Source organism: Camarhynchus parvulus, chromosome 2, assembly GCF_901933205.1.
Source record: "Camarhynchus parvulus chromosome 2, STF_HiC, whole genome shotgun sequence".
Classification (NCBI taxonomy): domain Eukaryota; kingdom Metazoa; phylum Chordata; class Aves; order Passeriformes; family Thraupidae; genus Camarhynchus; species Camarhynchus parvulus.
In genome coordinates this window covers 52,005,358-52,023,783 of record NC_044572.1, presented here as the reverse complement: position 1 = coordinate 52,023,783, position 18,426 = coordinate 52,005,358, and the positions used below count along the sequence as shown (strand labels likewise).

Genomic DNA, 18,426 nt, shown 5'->3' with positions numbered 1-18,426 from the left:
TCAGTGTTTTAAATGTACATTAAGTGTCTTATTAGTGTAGTATACAACTCTGACTTCCAGATTGGAGGTGTTTCCATGTCCTACAGGTATCTTGTATCACATTGCATATTTTCAATTCTTGATTCCATGGAATTTTATTTGCCTTCTGTTAGGAATTAAGGATGAACAATTCTCACAGATGCGTCAAACCATATGCCATTGCATTGCTCTTACCAGCATGTAAAAACTACAGGCTTCTAGTGCTGAATGCATCTTAAATTTCATTAACAGTTCAGTAATATGTTTCAAAGCGTAGCTGTGCTTTAGCTATTTAAGTGGTGTGTGTGCTAGACAGATTTTTTCTGGCTGGTAGAAGTTGGTGTTGTCCTTAAAATAATGCACAGTCAGTGTGTGTCTTTGTCAGCCACCAGTTTGTGAAGCTTTTTAGTGCTGATAAAAGGGGCATGGAAGGAGAGGAGCAAGGAATTAATAGAACAGGCTCTGTCAGGTGGTAAAAGATCTTGCATTAACCTGATGCCGAACAGAAAAAAACATCAGGGAGTTAACACATTCTCTTTGGTTATCTTTGATTACTTGACAGGTTGTTTTATATTCTGTCCTCTGGGGAATGGTATACTCATTCTTAATACATTCATGCTTTGCTGAGGAACTTTCCTCCTCAGAAAAACTTTAATTGACATCTTAACATAAGGTATTTAGCATTGAAGCAAATGTCACTTGACACCTGAAATTTGATTTTATTGGTACAGAAAACCAACAAATAAAGCTTTTTGCCTTGCAGTAGAAGCCTTTCCCCTTCTTTCCTCCAAAAGGAGCATACATACTTCTGTATAAGCAACCACAAAATGCTTTTTGAAAATTCAGAAAGCTAAATTCCACCTACTAAGAGAGCTACTTTCTTGCTTTTTCTGAACATTTGCACCTCTCCTTAACTATAGAGTCGAAGTGTAGTATGAAGGCAGCAGGCAACAAGAGTGAGGGAGAAGCAGGCTGAAGGATACAGCCTCAGGCTGTGGACCTCACCACTTTCTCCCTGTGTCCAGGGGATTGTGCCTACTTAAGCAATGTTAAGCAACCAAGGTGAGCTCCTTCAGGGAGTGGGACAGTCCTCCTGTGGCTCCTGAGGTCTGTGCACTTTTAGCCTTCGCATGTATACGCTAACTTCATCCCTGATACCTGGCAGTGGTGGGAAGCATGTTGCCTGTTGTCCTCATGCACACCAAGGTAAGAGTAACAGTAAGAGTATCTTAATTTTGGAGCAAATGTAAAAGAAAAGCTTTGCTTAAAGCTCTAATGGTATGCTCCTTGCCTGAGCTGCATTAAAAAACGTGGTATATATCATGTGAACACTTAATCCAAAGGCTTGCTGGATCCATTTTTGTTTTTACTTTCTGGGAATGGTGACATAATGTATGTAACCATTTTTAAAGTGGAGTGGGTTTTTTTGTTTGCTTTGCCTTCATTTTTTTAGAAAAATATTCTTCATAACAATATAAAATGTGTAAAAATACCTTTTCCAGTTCAAATATCCACTCAGGGCATCCTGGAAATATTCAAGAGATGGAAGTGGGAAAAAGATCCTAGCAACATGCTTCAGGGATGCACAGTGCAGGTCCTCAGTTCCCTACACAGGTGGATGTCTGGAACTTGGGTGAATTCTTGTGTAATGCTGGGATTTGCTATGTCTTTGAAGCTCAGCCTGACCTAAAGCTGACTTAAGAGCAGCGCTCCCTGGGGTAACTGGGGTAATCATTGTGAATTGTAAGCTTAACTCTACTGTGCGTTTGTTTATATGGTTGCTTAACTTTGCTTAAGTAGGCATATAGAGAAGCTTTTCTCTAAAATGTATTATGAACTAATTAAATTGTTTGCATATTAAAACATTAGTTTTTTAAAAAAAAGAACTTCTGTTAAACTTGAGATAATATTTTGGGTTGGTAAAGCTTATCTCACCCATTTTCCTAAGTGAATTTATATTATCTGTGCCTAGAAATAAGGCAGGTACTGTGGAAATTGACACGATTGCAGTGAGAAACAATAGGTGCCGTACTAAAAGAAGATGGTTCCCTGTTCCCCTCCTCATCTCTGCAATTAACCGCGGCACCATTGTGCTTATTTGGCAGATGATGGTAACCCTGAAATAATAATACTATATATTGTAAATAATAGGGCATTTCTGTCCAGAGCAGACAATAGAGCTTCAAAGCAAGGGAAAAGACAAATACTGTGCTATTGCAGGCCATAACCTTCTACCTTTTAAAAAAATGCTCTAATCTCAAAAAATAACAGGGTAAAAGACAACTAAATGAGTATGGTAAAGCTGAAAACAAGGTTTTCATGATTTAACTCTTAGAGTTCTGGTCTTTCCCAATACGTCAACTAAATAAATGTTTTTGTGAAGTCCAAGTATCCGTTATGTCATGGGGGTTAAACAGACAGAACTAATAAAGAAAGACTGAAGATTATTTCAGATGCAAAGTCAAGATATCAGCTACTGTGACTTATGTAAAGATAACTTAAGGGAGAGCAGGACAAGTTGAGATTCCTCTCTTGGAAGAGACATCATCTCTATTAACATCAATAACTACATACAAAGGTTTTTGTAGTGAAACACTTAGGAGAGTGAGTCCTCTGGAGTGATTGAGTCACTCTGCTGAATGTGTACTAATGAAGGGGTTTTTTTGAGTCTTCTCAACCTAGCGTGGTAGTGGGGACCCAGCACAAATTAAGCAAATGTATTCTGAAGTATAGGAGTAGAATATTCTGTATCATAAAGGACTGGGTCTCCTCATTTTCCTGGGACATATATTTTGTATAATAAATATTGATTGGCATATCCAGTCTGAAACATTTTAAGGGCTAGAGAACCAAAATAAAACTGATTTACCCTGTGACTGTCAACAGTATCATCTCTCTATATCTATCTGTGTCTATTGCTACACAATATATTAATGGGTTTTATATATATATTTGTTGTAAATATATATAAAAACCTTTTTAATAATGTCTGTGTTTGTTTTGGTGCAGAAGATACACTATAAGAACTGGTCTTCAAATACAGATGTGTCTGATCATGTTTGTCCCATTTATCCTTCTAGAATTAACACTTAAACATATCAGTGCTTGTGTTTAAATATTAGACTCTTTTTTCTTTTATAAAAACAGAGAGAACTTATTGTTACCTGGGGGAAATTTCTTATTAAAGAAAAAACAAACAAAAAAACAACCAAACAAAGAAAAACCTATTTCAATGTCAGAATTTTGGACCCATGGTAACTCTTGCCTGAAATGCAAAACAAGACAATCTAAATTCCTTTCCACTCCAGGTGGAGCAACAACATATACAGAGAAAGCATGGAGATTGCCAGCAGTGCACAAGTGGAAAGAGAAAAGCGTTGTTGAGGATCTGTGACTGCTGTTAGGGGTAGTGGAATTTCTGTGTTAAAGTCAAGTCTGCCAAGGAATGTCTCAGATATTTTTTTTAATTGTTGCTTTTTAGTGTCAGCAGATGCACTTTGTGTGGTGAGTAAGTAGATGACCTTACCTCTGAACCCTATGATATGTACTTCATAATAACTGAAGTACTTTGACAAATTATTAAATTGTCATGATGCTGTTTGCAGCACAGTCCGTTTTTAGAAAGCAGATAGTCAGCTGTTTGGCATTATGTTGGGTAGAAGAATACCAGACAAGAAAGGCAGATTGCTTTGTAAGCTATAAAATGTCACTCAGTAAATACTCAAAGGTCTGATTTAAGTGAAGAAGGAGTAAATACTGTGGCAATTTCTGTCCATGCATTGGATAATTTATCATAAGTAGGAAACAAACTGTAGCAGCAAGTAAACCACAATACTACTGGTCTCTTATTTCCCTGCTTCAATGCATAATGCCCAGATGTATCCCATATTATTAAACAGATGAGACTTGGATATGTAGTGTGTCCTGTTTGCTTAATAAGGTTTGGGATCTTTTTGCTTACGTTTCTTCTTTATGGGTATTTGGATAAGTGTTTCTTCTTTATCACTAAAACAAAAATTCTCCTTGTGCAGCAATAAATTTGGTTTGTGTAAAGGAAATGGATCGTAGTCCTATTGTGCATGCAGTCTATAGTTTTGTGTTTTACAAATGTCTGTGTAGAACCCTTTTTTTCACTGCCTGAGGTGGCAACTGAAGAGGATCTAAGTGTATGAAATGTATCTCTCTGCCTGCAAGACGGCGGGATTTGCTTTTCAAGGTGTTAGTTCTGTAGCTTTTTTTGAATAAGCAAAGCTGGAATGTGGCAGTTGAGTTATTAAAAATGAAGCCTAATAAAAGTCCTGTGGCATTTGTTTGTATTAAACATCTCAAAATTTCTAGTTCCTCTGCCCATGAAGTACACAGTAGCTCCTGTTTCATCTCTCACTATTGCCATCACATGCCTCCTGATACTGCTGTGTGCCTCTGCCTCCTTCTTGATTTCCCTTGACTGCACTTGCTACCCTCCTCTCTGTTCACACCCCAGCTCCCTACACAACATTTTGTGATGAAATCTTGAAAGCTCATCTTCAGCCACAAGCTTGAGGCTTACATTATTCTCTGTCTGTTTGGGCTCGTTCCAGTCCCATCGTCTGTTTCAAATACAAAGTATAATTTTTTATTGTTGCTGTATGTTTTCCTAGGGATGAACTGTTAAACAGTAAGTCTTCATGAGGCATGCTGTTCTGTGTTACTCTCTGGTGTCTGTTAATCTTGACTGTGCCTGTAAATATTTGTTTTATGCTGAAAACAATAAATAGCTGTAGCAATCACTTGTAACCATGGAAATAGCATTTTAGATTTTTGTGGTCTTGCCTGGCTGAGGCGAAAGTGGTGACGGAGGCACCAAAACACAGGACAAATGCCAAAGGTAGGCTTATCCTCCGACAAAGAACAGGACAAGGAAATTACAGGTTTCCTAATTTTGATTTTGGGAGATAAAATCAAATGTTGGAGAACTGATCCAACAGTTCTGCAATAGGGAATGGAAAAGTGGCTCTTCAGTTACAAATTGAAGACTTAAGCCTTTTTTTCTTCACTTCACTTTTTCTTCACTAAAACTTCTTCAACTCTTTACAGAAGTCACTGTGTTGAAACAAAGTAGTGATGCTAGGCATCATTAAAAGTGTGTTTCCTTTGAAATTTCTGTGAGAACAGACATATTTTATTTCAGTATATTGAAGCTAGTAACTGGTAGTGAGAATAAATTAATTACTTCACCATGTTGATACTTCCAAAGTTGCAATCATTCACCTCTGTTTAGAGGATTGGGAATTCCTGTACATAGCTTAAGACCAGGATTACATGTAGTTAGTGTTAATGCTAATTGCATGACAGGCTCCATTAAGTCCAAGCACTCATCTATTCTCTTTCCTGAATGCACTCTAAAATAGAGTGTTGAGCTCTTTTTGGTGTAGATTAATCTCCTGTTAATAAAAGATATGGAGAGATGTATTCACTAATCCAAAATGTGTATTCATGTATTCACTAATCCAACTTTTTTTTAAAACCAAAAAGTGTCCTGCTCCATCCTCTTGTCTCATACATATCAGTGTCTCATTTTTCTTAATGATCTGGTGGACAATCATAAGCAGTTAAGACTCACGAAATAATTAGTGAGCTAACAGAAGATTGCAATGCGCTGTGAAACAGTGTGGGTGGGGACCTTGATGCCAAAGGTTATTTTATTTTAGCTGTGTTATCAAATTGTGGTGCATGCAAGAAACACTGGAAGAGTGTTCTAAGCACAACTGTATTGTATGTAACAAAAGACTAGAAAGTTTTATGAGAGCAAATGAAAAACAGGGAAAACAAACTATTGCAGAGAAGCCAAGAAAGTGGGATTTTGGCTGCTGTTGAAATAGAAGTACTGTGAATGCTGACTACCATAATTTAGGATTTATGGCAAATAAAGTCTTAAAATATTTTTATCATACCAAAAAGAGAGGGAGGTGGTAGGAAAAGCCCCTCTAGAAACCATGGATTTCTTCTGACAAGTCTTTTGAAGTTTTAAATTACCTTCTGGTATGATCAACATTTCAATGTGGAGACAGAAAGGAAGACTAAGAAAGAAATTAGTCTGTTCATTTTGAGAGAGATGCTTTCAGTAGACAGCAGTTCCAAAATACATAGGAAAGTTCTGGGTTCACAAATTCAATTTCCAAGTGCCATTGCTCTAAGAAATAATAAATAAATCACAGTATGTATATCAACAGCACACAGATAATTGCACTGAAGATAATTTAGTTAAGCATGTTTTGAGATTGCATTTTTTTTTTAAGCCACAGTGTGAAGTGCCCTTTGGCCTCAGTGTTTGACCTATTTCAGTTGCTGATCTGAAGATGGGAATGATAGGGTGTTTCAGTGATTCAATTTCCATCCTTATTATAGCTGATACCAGCCTGTTGTCTTATACTGCCTTGATCTAAAAGCTTGTGTTCTTAGGGTTGAGCATAGATGGAAGCAGGATTTTTCAAATTATCTTCTCTCTTCAGAAAATCTTTCTCAGATCACTTACTTTTCCTTGCAGTTTGTTACTCAGAGTCACAAAAAAGCATGATATTCACAAACCACGAATAACAAAAAAGATGCAAAGAGTCATACCAAGTTTGCTCTGGATTTTGAGTATAATGAATTAATTTAAATCACAATTCAGTCACAAGCAGAAAAAATCCAAGTACAATTAATATAATTGACATCAGCTATGTTTAACCTTTCACATCATCCACATAAGTTTTTGGATCTTTGTCCAGTAAGTCTCAATGCAAATACCACATATCTTGCTGCTGTCTTTATTGGATGATAAAGGCATCCAAGCAGCAGTTCTTCTTCTGTCCAACTTCTCCTTAGGAAAAAAGTAATTTTCAAGTCTGGATCAGCACAGCACTTTTTTTTTTCTTATGGCATCTTTAGCATCTCAGTGGAGATCATTCATGTGGGCTGAGGGCTGCTCCTGTGCTTAACATCTACCTACCAGTCTTCTAATGAAAATCCCTCCATATAGTGCTGAATTATGGCTGTAGACGTTGCGCTACTTTCAGTGGCTTGCCCTGGTAGCTGCAAAATAACATATTCTGTGAGAGTTACTCAGTAACCTTTTCATATGTGGGAAAAAAAACTATACTGTCTAAAAGTTGGGCCTTCATGTGACTTATGTGAAGGATGCAAAATCACTTTGCTTGAATTAAAAGTTTAATGTCTGCAGTGCAATTCACACAAAAATTGCTCTGCTTTAAACTCTTGGAGAAAATACTTGCCTTCTGGTGCCATCTGGTGGCTTTAGGAGACAGGCAGTCTGATAATTGCTGTTAAAATCTTGTATTTTGTTTAAAGATCTTATTTTAAACAACTAATGTCTTAACACTTATGTATTTATCCAAATATAAGTGGTGGGAAACCATATATAAAAAAGTGCATACAGCTGGATCTTAGATAGGAAATATTAGCAAGAAGAGTACTCCATTTGGGTTTTAGCATGGTAGAAATCCTTGCAGACAGCTATTTCACACCTTCCAGTGTGAGATGTGAGCTCGGGACCTTGGGTTCAGGTTGTGCATACATTTGTATGTGGGTGTACTCATGGAAAAGTTAGCAGGACTATGATGTTAGTAGATGCTTCAGCTTCATACTTAGGTATCCCTCCAAGTTCTGCACTTTGCTTCTCTCAGAGTGATTCCTTGTAATCCTATTAAATAACTTAATGAGACATACAAAATCAGAATGTTCTGACTTGTAAGGGACCCACAAGGATCATCAAGTTAAACTCTTAAGTGAATGCTCCATAACTGGATCGAACCTGCAACCTTCGCATTATTAGCACCGTGCTTCAACTAACCAATATGGGCTGTCTTTCTGTGCAGACTTTCTGCATGTAGTTGGTTTTTCTTTGCTGCTGAAAAGCATCCCATAACATCTCTTATGCTTTTAGATATTCTAAAATACCTTCCTTAATTGCAGAACCTGAGATTACTAGTCACACAAGTTTTACAATCAGCAGCACTTGTGGTATAGTGCAGTTTGCACATGTGGGACTAAACCACAGTATCTCTAGACCCCTGTGGAACGCTGTGTAGTTCCACATGGAGGCAAGCAAAAGGTCACAGGCTTGGGGATCTTTTAATTTTCTTTGACTGCTTGGTTTTTTTGGAGTGAAGGAGCCTATAACGAGATTGATGAATGTCGAGATCAGTGAGGTGACCTGGTTTCTTTAACAATTTTCTGAACTGTTGTCACTAGTGCTGTAGACTTAGGTTTGGAAATACCCTAATTTCTTTATCTTTAAAAGGTAAATAATTATACTTACTGTTCTTTGGAGAAACTTGATGAAAGGCGTTATTAATATTTTTAAAATTTAGCAGGAATTCTGTAATATACAAGATGTTTGATGTAAATATAGTATAGCAAAATGTTTGATGTTTTTTGCTTTTGTTTTGTGATAGGTGTGTATTTTTCATTGCTCTTAAATCCAAACAGAATAAGGGATCATGAAGAAAAAATAACTTCAATGTCTGCATACAGTACTGTGTCAAATATTTATTGTTGCACTTCTTCATAGTTGCTGTTATATGAAAGAGGTTGGATGAATAGATGGAAGCCTTCAGTTTTACATGAAGGGGAAGGAAATATAAGAAATATAAAATGGAGAGGGCACTTAATTGCTTGGGCTAATAATATGGTAAGTATTTTTCACCTCCATTACATGTACAAAAATATCTCTGTGTTGCACTGATTATTGACATTTTTCAATGCTAATTGGCAGAATATTCAGGTAAAAAACTGTGAATTTGTAGAATTGTGTATAAAAGGCATTGAAGGATAGTGGTTTATATGTCATTTCTTTCTGGAAATTTCATCTGTTGTTTTCTGCTCATTAGTCAGGGTTCTCCAATATGATTGCCACTTCTGAAGAAATTAGGAAAGTACCTCTACATACCACTGTGATGGTCGCTGATGTACACTGTTATTAATTAGAATTTTGATTAGTGCAATTTATTGAAGCAAACTGAGGAAGGAATGCCTATGTAATTCTTCTCTATATAAATAATAGAACATCTCCACTCTCTTCCACCCACCGAAAAAAAATAAACTGTCTGGATTTTGTAATTTGTACTGAAATGACATTGTCATGTGCACTTTCAATATTGTAGATTATAAAAAAAATACAGTAATAATTTCTCAATTTGTTAGGCCACTAGAAGAAAGTTAGACTTAGAAAAAATAGGCCCCTTTTGTTCTAAGTGTAATTTTAAAGGAAATCATTGCATTCATTCTGAGTGTTACATTTCACTTATCACTGTATAATATTTAATTGATGGGTCAAGCTCTATGTTTTGCAGCTCAGCAGTGAGGGATATGTTTTTAATGTGTATCATGTCTAAATTCCAAAGTATTTTTTAAAATGTGTTGAAAGTACTTCTGACGCACTAGCTTTTTTTTTTCTATTGTTTTTCCATCCTAAACAGAGGCATTTATTAAAATATTGTAAAGCATTGTTCTTTTTTATGTTTCAAAACCAGTTTGATATGAAATTGTTAAAGGTGGACCTTTGTTTATTTACTTCCCTTGAATAACTCTGTTAGAATGGAAGCTTCACTGGGCACCTGACTGACATAACATTAGGTTATTTGAAGGTTTTGTTCTTTTCAGATCCATATAATTAAAATACATATTCGAGGTATCTGCTGGAATGGATAGGACAAGAGCTATCCCTAGAGATGATGTGCCACAACAGAACACCGAGTACTAATAAAACATTGAGAGCTATCTGTCAGAGACAAAAAGCCATGATCAGGGCCTATATTTCAAAGAAAAATGAAATTACATTTGCCCTCTAAAAGATTAATATATTTGGTTATTGCCCTTTCTGTTCCCCTTTAAGTTTTTAAACTCCATTCTCTAGCAAGGTTTTGTGTTACACTTCCTTTTTCCCGAATTAGAGAAAATGTTTATAGCCTTGCTTCTTACTGTGTGTGCATGGCTACCTAGTTTTCATATTTAGGTAAGGTCTAATTCTGCTTTTCTGATACATAGGTAACCCATGTTTTCTGCTTTTCCTTCCCTCTTCTCCTTCCTCCATGGCTAATAGTGCAAGTTTTACAAACTGAGACATCTAAGGGATAAATCCTTAGAGGCATTTGGCTGCTGGACTCCCATTTGGACAGGTTTTAGCTCATTCATGATGGGTAGCTGACTGTGGAAGGCCTTTCAATTCATGATGCAAATGGCATACCTGTTAGAGGAGAAGCCACTGCTCAAGTATTCTCACGCCATTCAAGGAGTCACATACACACTATCCCACACTATCCCACACTTTAACTTCAAAGACTGGAGTCCTTTGTCAGTGGGCAGCTCCAAAGAGCCAACAGGGGCCCTTTTGATTCCTTGCTCACTTCTTGTGATTTTGATTCCCATGCTCACAGGCAGAGCATGGGAAATTACATAGCAACAACTAAAATATCAGTGAGTCATCAACATTATTCTTACAGTAAATCCATAACTCAGCACTGTACCAGCTACTAAAAAGAAAATTAATTAATAATTAATTAGCAGCCAAAAGCATATCTAGATGTAAGTTCAGAGCTTACCACCCAAGACTTAAAAAAAATCTAGCTATTTATGCTGAGCAAGTAAACCTAAGCAAGCAACATACTATATCACACGATATAACTCTAAATAGCTTACTCTTATGTAAAACTTATTCTATTAAACAACTGTCTCTCAACACTTACAACCAAAGCAGATAAAAGATCCTACACTGTTAGTTTGAAAGCTACTTCAAACAGGAGCTGGTCTATCCCATATAAGATTTGCTGCCATGTAGAAAAACAGAAGGTGTGGTATGGGTCGCTGAAAATCATCCTTGGAGACAAAGTAGTAAGATTTATAAAAAGCAACTTTATTAAAATGCAATTCAAGCAAGATTAAAAATTTTATCAGATGAGCTCAGGAAACAAAGGATAAGATTGTTTTTGTTACTTAGAGATCTGCGTTCTGTACGTTGCAGATGTTTTGGTAAATTGTTTGTTTGTGTTTGTTTGTTTGTTTGTTTGTTTTTGAAACCTTGGTGTCTGCTAGCTGATGAGATGCTAGTGGAAGTGTGTTCCATGCTCACAGTTATTCAGCGACAAAGATCATTAAAAAAATCCCTACACCCACCCTCATACCACTTACCTTGTGGTTAAAAAAAGAGGCAAAACCTGGCTTAGACCATGACCCCCCATGACTTTAAAACAGTTGTATCTGTGTATTTATACAGCTGAGGACATAGAAACTCACAATGGGGGGGACAGAAATAGGCAGAGGAATCTTTTAAAGCAGTTTTGCCACTAGGAAAATCCTCACATGGCATGGCATCATGGTTGCTGACCTTTCAAAGTCTTTTCCATACCCCTTTTCTGTGATTTGAAGACTCACTCTCTAACATCTACTAAAATATTTTATTTTAGAGGCTTATATTTTAAATTATCAAGAACAAGTCATTACTTAATATGAAATTAACCTCCATTTTGCTATTGGAAAGGTTATAGCTTACCTTGTCTAAATGATACAGAGAAATCTAATTATTGGTTCTTTTTTTCCTCTGTCTCTTGAATGACTTTAATCTTCCTGGGTTTTAACTTCTTGTTCTATTAGTATAAGAGATTTCCTGAGGAGGGAGTAAAAAAATCACAAAAGTAAAAAAAATACAAAAACCAAAACCAAGTGAGCATACAAATATGCTCGCTTTCCTGTTTTAATAAGAGTTGAAATGCGTATCTTGAGACTGAATTAGTTTATCTTAATGAGCTGTTGCTTTTCTTTTTCCAAGTGGAAATTTCTGTGTCTCTGCAGGGACTGTTGTGAAAAAGCGGGGATTCTTTTTATTTCTGCAGGAGTAGCACCAGCCTAATAAACCAAACTGGTTCATGACTGGAATTGCTAGGCTGTCACTCAGTCACTCATTCACTTATTATGTCTTTTTATTTGACATGTGAATTTAAAACATCTAAATTACTCTGATCCCTTTACTCCTTTTGTCACTTCCTGGGTTAGATGGGGTTTTGTATCAACAGTTTTTTCTGCTGGCACACTCAGCCCTGCTCTGAAATTTATGCTGTAAACTGTAAACTGTTCTGACTGCCTTAGTGTACAAAATGGTGAGTAGGAGTTTGTCATACTGAATAAAGTTCTCTTGGTTTTAAACTTTCAGGGCGTGAAGATACTTGACATGATCTCCAAGCAAAGAATTACCAATGTGCCTCGAGATGACATAAGCCTTCGCCCAGATATGTATCCCTGCAGCCTTTGCTGGAAGGATAATTTAACGCTGATTATTGGCTGGGGAAATTCAGTAAAGGTGCAATTACCTGTCTTTGTAATAAATGCTTGCTGTTATAACAGACAAACAGAGGATTGTTTCTGAAAAGTAAAGACAATAAAAAAAAATAGAATTTGGTTTGACCAGTGTTCAGAACTCTTGCTGCCTTAGAAATGTCATTGGACTGACCCTCACGAGGAGGAGGACTGATAGGCGCCCAGCGGTCAGACAGATCTCAGTGTGAGAGCATGCAGTGAATGTAATCCTCAGGGACATTTCACTCCTTGGAGAGATTTCATCTTTGGAAAGCTTTTAGTGTGCTGTTGAATTCATTTCTTGGGACTAGCATTAAGGAAGAGCAACTTACCATGAGGTATTTTTGTGAGGGGATTGGTTTGGGGGCTGAGGAGGTTGCAGCTGCTAAAACAGCCACCTGATTTTGGTCAACCATGGGGGGAAAAAAAAGGGTGGGTGGAAGGACAGGCTGCTTAGGGTTTTGTTACCTTTCAACAGGAAACTGGCATTTCAAACTTGTGTGGTGCAGACTGATTATCATTTGCTCAGACCAGCATATGACATGAGTTTGTTACAAGCCTGTTAGCTGTTTTCTAATAACAGACTGCTGCATCACTGCACAGTGGAAATTAAAAGTGCCTGATAGGAATAGATGGAAAGGGAGGGTGGAGTGAGGTAGGTGACATGTAAAAAGCTTTTGGAGTGTTAAGCTTAGAGTTTTATAAATGAGGAGGTTTGTCCTAGGTTTGGCATCTGTCTTCCCCCTTCTATTTGCCTGTGCTTCACAACATTTGGTTATTTGCATTTCTTTGTATATACATACTCCCCTCTTGTAACTGGGAGGAGCAATAGCAAGCTTACTGAATAGGAATCAGGTACCTTGAAAGGTAATGAGACGCAAAGTGTGAGAAGACACCAAAACCAAACTCATAAATAAATGCCTCTGTGAAGAAACCACAGTGGGCATGTATTTTCACATTTCTTTTATGCACTCCTATGTTGTCCTCTTCTCTCCCAGCATATTTATAAGGCTGTGAACTACAGCCACTACTTTTCTGTGTGGTTTTCTTTAGTGATGCATCATTACTGTTTCACAACATGTGTTTTTCAAAATAAAGAAGTCCATGTTGGAGAATTCACAGAAATTGCTTTTATTATTGAGGCAAAGTTAGTGTCATTTTAGGAATTACATCTTCCTTATTGTAACAATTCAAATCTCTTGTTTCCTAGATTTGCTCAGTAAAAGAACGGCATGCCAGTGAAATGCGTGACCTACCAAACCGCTACGTGGAAATAGGTATGGTTGTTCACTGCTTTTCAAAAAGCTTTAAAAGTCTTCTACATGCTAGCCAGAACAAAACTGTTATGCTTTGGAGGCAACATGTAGTTGTAACGTAAATGTCTCCGCATTTTTAGTTGCTGAGGTTGTCATAATGCCCTCTTGCCTAGGTGTGAGGGTTTTTTTCTAGAGAACCTTAAGTTCTGTGACCATGTAATATCAAAGATACTTGTATGAATAGTGGATACCTTAGCTTTCCCTTCATACAGATTCCTTTAGAGAACTTGAGTTTTCGTCTTGGCTAAATGATTGATGGTCAGTGTAGCAGTAAAGAGAAAATAGATACTACTTTATTTGATTATATGTTGTTTGACTACACTATTCATAACATTTTTCTCTTTTTTTTTCCCCATAAAAATCTCTGGTGTAGCGCTAGGAAATTGATTTTAATTTATTTTTGTTTCCTTTCTTGGATTCTGAATTTCATATTTTCATTTGCTTTCTTATTTTTCTAGCTAATCTGACGTGAGTAAATTTTTATTATTACTGATTATTGGTAAAGTTCGTGACAAAGTGGAATTCAAAGAAAATTTGGAGGGAAGTGGGGATGTAAACAAAAAGACACAACTGTCCCCAGAAGTGTCTGATGGGGAAAAGATATATCTAGGAACAGATAGTGCTGGCCCTCTGAAGATAAGCAGGCCCTCTGACTCTGCAGACCAGAGTGGGCAACAGTTTGTAGGCTTTGATGCTCCCTTGACTGTAGAAACATGGCATTGTAAAAAGGGTGTTCAAGCAAGATCCTGAATCATGTCAGTTTGGAATAGTGTATGGCATATGTGTGCATATGCTGTATTTTCTGATTTCAGGAAAGGACTGTTCAAAAATAGCTTCTGAAAATCATCTAGGAGACTTGTTAAGCTCTGCAGGGAGTCTGAATACTGAGAGATTGGTGTGCCTGAGAATTAACTGAGACCTGAAAGCTATTTGATGTTTAGGATTACATAGTGCAAACAGACTATTTAACTGCAGAATTCTAGGATATTCACAATAATTTTATCAAGGAAAAGTTTGGTCATGAGTTTTAGCCTCAGATCTTGTATATAATATTTTCTGTATCTGTAAGTAGCTTTTAGAAAATAACTAAATGAGTTTAGTCACATACTGACAAGTGAACAGAGGTAACTTCTATTTCATCTGTAATGTGCTTATATGGATGGTGCTAGTTTTAGGTGACTGTCTATTGGAACTTGATTAAAAAGCATAAAAAGTTGTCATTGGGCTATTTAGGTGCAGACATGAAGGATAAAGATTTATGTGGAAGTAACTTTTTCAGCTTAAAATTTCTGGCCTGTGGTTTTCTCTGTAGTCTAGAGGACTGGTATTTTATCTCACTTAACCTGTTAATGATGTGCTTGAGATTTTATTTTCTGGTTTCAAGTCAAAGCACTGAAATTGCTTTGCTAAATGCTGTCCACGGGACTCTAGAACCTGGGAGGATTGGGGTGGAAAAGAGAGAGGCATTGTTTGTTCAAGTCTCAGTATAAATTAATAGTCTTTCATAGAGTCACATTGAAAGTCTTCTTGACTGCAGTATGTCATGCCATAACATCTATTTCGATTTTACTTCATCATTACTTTTCAAAGGTATAGCCAGAAAATCTGATCTTATATCAGACCTGCAAACAGTATAGTTTTTTTTGCAAGACCACTAATATCCAAAGTGAATGTATGAATTTATATGCTTGCATAAAGTAAAGAATTTATACAAGACAAGAATATAATCCTTCAATGCAAGGACAATTGAGTATCCTTCAAATATTTTGACTCATAAGATCTTGTCAACAGACTTACAAAAAGCGAAACCCTTAACACAGTATTACTTTTGTCATAGTTTAGTGGTGTGGTGTTTTTTAATTTTTTTTCTCCCTGCTTTTACAATTTTTCACCTGGAAAGAAAACCAGAAGTGGAACAGGAAACTTCATAGTTGCTTCTTTGGTCATCAGGGTAATACATATGGAGTCTATGATAAAACAGTGTCCTGTCACGTGTCAACAGTTTCAGTTTTATGCTGTTTTAAAGCCATTCTGAGGGCCCCTGAGTTCCATAGTAGTATCATAGAAAACTGTGATGGCATTAGTAGATAATAAATATTCCTTCAGTACTTTGCAGGCCAGTGAAAAAGGAAACAGTATTTCCTGCATTGCAATTTAGGTGCATAGGATCCTGTTTAACAATGTACCTCCTCATCTTCTGTTTCTGTCTCAAGAATTAGCTATACTTACTCTAAGGTGGGAAATAATTTCACTATCTGCTGTGATGCTAAACCCCACAATGTGTGAAAGTTACACCACTGAACTGTTCTACATGTTTTATCTTAAAGAAGATAATGCTGTGATTATCTGTAAGAGAAAATAGATGAATTATACAGGTCTCATGCACTGAGATTCGTGTGGCATTGCTAATTCAATTTACATCTTTCAGTGGTGGTGCTTTTCTTCAGTAATCTTGCTATTGTTTTTGCTACAGTTCATTACCTCTGAGAGTCTTCATTCAGTGTCAAAGATAAACTCCAAGTGAGTGTTTCTGTTTAGGTTTAAACATATGTTAGCTGAGCAGATCCTATCAGTTTAGCTCTGTCAGCAACTGCTGTGAAGTAGTGTATTGATTAGAAGGTATTGGTATTGAATTACAGGCTTAATGTAGACTAAATGCCATTGTGATCCTTCTTAAAGAGTGCTTGACCTCTGTGCTCACTCCTGAAGCGTGTACAAAAGCTGTAATGCTGCACAGCTTCTGCTCTGAATAGGGAACCCTTCCTCAACTGGAACCCCAGAGAAGGCTTGTTGCTAAATAACTAATTAGACTTTCCAGTTAATATAATACCTTCTCAAAGGAAAATAGGAAATCTAGTCTTCCTTGGCCTTGGCAGGATTTTATATACTTTTATGGAGAAGTACTTTATCTCTGCCTCAGTTACTCAGGTTGTTAATGATAGCAGAAAATAGAGATTAACGCCAGAAGTATGTAAAAGACTTCAAGTTGATTAGAGAATTTCTATTCACTTTACTTTTGTCCAGATTTTATCTGAGGAATCTCAGCTTAATTACAGGTACAAGCCAGGCAGCAATGTCTCTTGAATACTTGTCTCCCTTTGCATTCTACCAAATTTCCCACAAAGCAGTTTTCTGGTTTAAAAATTACACGTTTCAAGGCTATGCTTGTAACAACACATCTGTATGTTTTATAAGGGAGTAACTTCACACCTGCATGGCAAGTTAGTGTCATGCATTGAGATTGCACATTTCAATCTGAATACATGGGATATTTATTTTCTTGTTTGTAAAGTGAGATTAATGGGATCTAATGTGCTGACATAATTTCTCTTTACGTAGATGGAATGTAAGGCTTAATTGATGAATGTGATGATCAGGAAATTTACTTCATAAGGTGATTTATGCAAGCGTTTCATTGAAGCAAGTCTGCTATACTCTGAGAAGCCAAAAAAAAGAAGGAAAAACCCAAACCTAGATATATAGTTGATTCTACCTAGACTTTTGTTCATCTGTTTTGCCACAAGCCAAACTTATAATTTATAAATTGCTTCATAAAATGAGTCAAAATTCTTCAAGATTTTGTCTTTTTTGTCATCAAACCTCAGAATTTCTAAGCCCCAAAATTCTTCAAGACTGAATATTTTTCCTGTTGGTCAACAAAGTGTTCTTGGTTCAATGGAAAAAAAGAGTTTTTCAGAAAATTGGCTTTGTATCTTAAGTGATATTTATGTGGGGCCTTTTCTTGTGCTCTAGTTGGAACTGAACTCGCATACTGTTGGGGAAAAAAAAAGTTATATTTTATGTCAAGTGAACTCCATGCACAAGATAATAGCTAATCAAATCATGCCATTTTGTATTCTGTTTTGGTTTGCATAAATTACCTAGCTCACTAAAAACTTCTGCAAAATTTGTATTCATTGTTATAGGTCGCAATGCACCATACCCTTAAGAGTTCTCAAGATAGTATCTCCACCACCAATGCTTTTAGGTGGAATCAGAGGTAAAACACTCTGACTGTAACCAAAGTTTTACTCTTCAAAATCTGCTGTGGTAAAGCAGGGGCTGCCTTTAGAGGTTTGACTAAACAATATTGACTCCTTTTAGTTTCAGTGTCGCATACGCGTGGATCTTTAAATCCCAGAGAAAGTGGCTATGCAGTTTAGGTAAATATTGTAGCATATATAGTTTCATTTCTGTATTTTAGTGTATTTCATACATTTCATTTAATGAGCAGCAAAAAAGATTTACAGGTTTCTTCATTTTGCTTCCAGGTAATTTATTTGACATCTGTACATAGATGCTGAACATGGAGTAGATCCACTGTCAGCCTGTCTTCTATCTTCTCTTATGACAGGCATAAACATGTATGACACATGGCCATACCTCAGTCATTTCCATTTACTTCAATACTACATTTGTTTTAATTATTTTGGATCCTTTTCAAATTAACAGCATTTCTGCATTGCCTTTATTTTGGATTTCTTTTCCTCCTTGATCACAACACAGTGTCCAGAGAGTAAGTCAATTTAACCTATTATTGTTCTGTGCAGCTGTTGCTTCCATCTTCTTTTTTCAGTAAGACTTTTTTGATTAGCAGCATCAAGGATTTTTGTCAGGTCAAGAAGCACTGTCTATGCCAGTTATTCTTTGTTCAAGGCTGTAGCTGCAGAGCTAGAGCATTGTGTTTCAACAACGCCTCTTGAGAAAGATGAGCTAAGAAAAAGCTGATAGTGAAACCAAGGAAACTATATTCTGTTCAAAAACA

The 18,426-nt window shown here is 36.6% G+C and overlaps 1 protein-coding gene across 1 annotated transcript in view; it reads left to right on the top strand.

Moving 5' to 3' along the window:
- Positions 1-18,426, top strand: part of VPS41 (VPS41 subunit of HOPS complex) — a 110,951-nt gene that overhangs the window by 54,511 nt on the left and 38,014 nt on the right. The window contains exons 8-10 of the mRNA XM_030968445.1: positions 8,570-8,689; positions 12,203-12,349; positions 13,556-13,622. Of these exons, the coding sequence (XP_030824305.1) occupies positions 8,570-8,689; positions 12,203-12,349; positions 13,556-13,622 (334 nt within the window). The remainder of the gene's footprint in view (positions 1-8,569; positions 8,690-12,202; positions 12,350-13,555; positions 13,623-18,426) is intronic.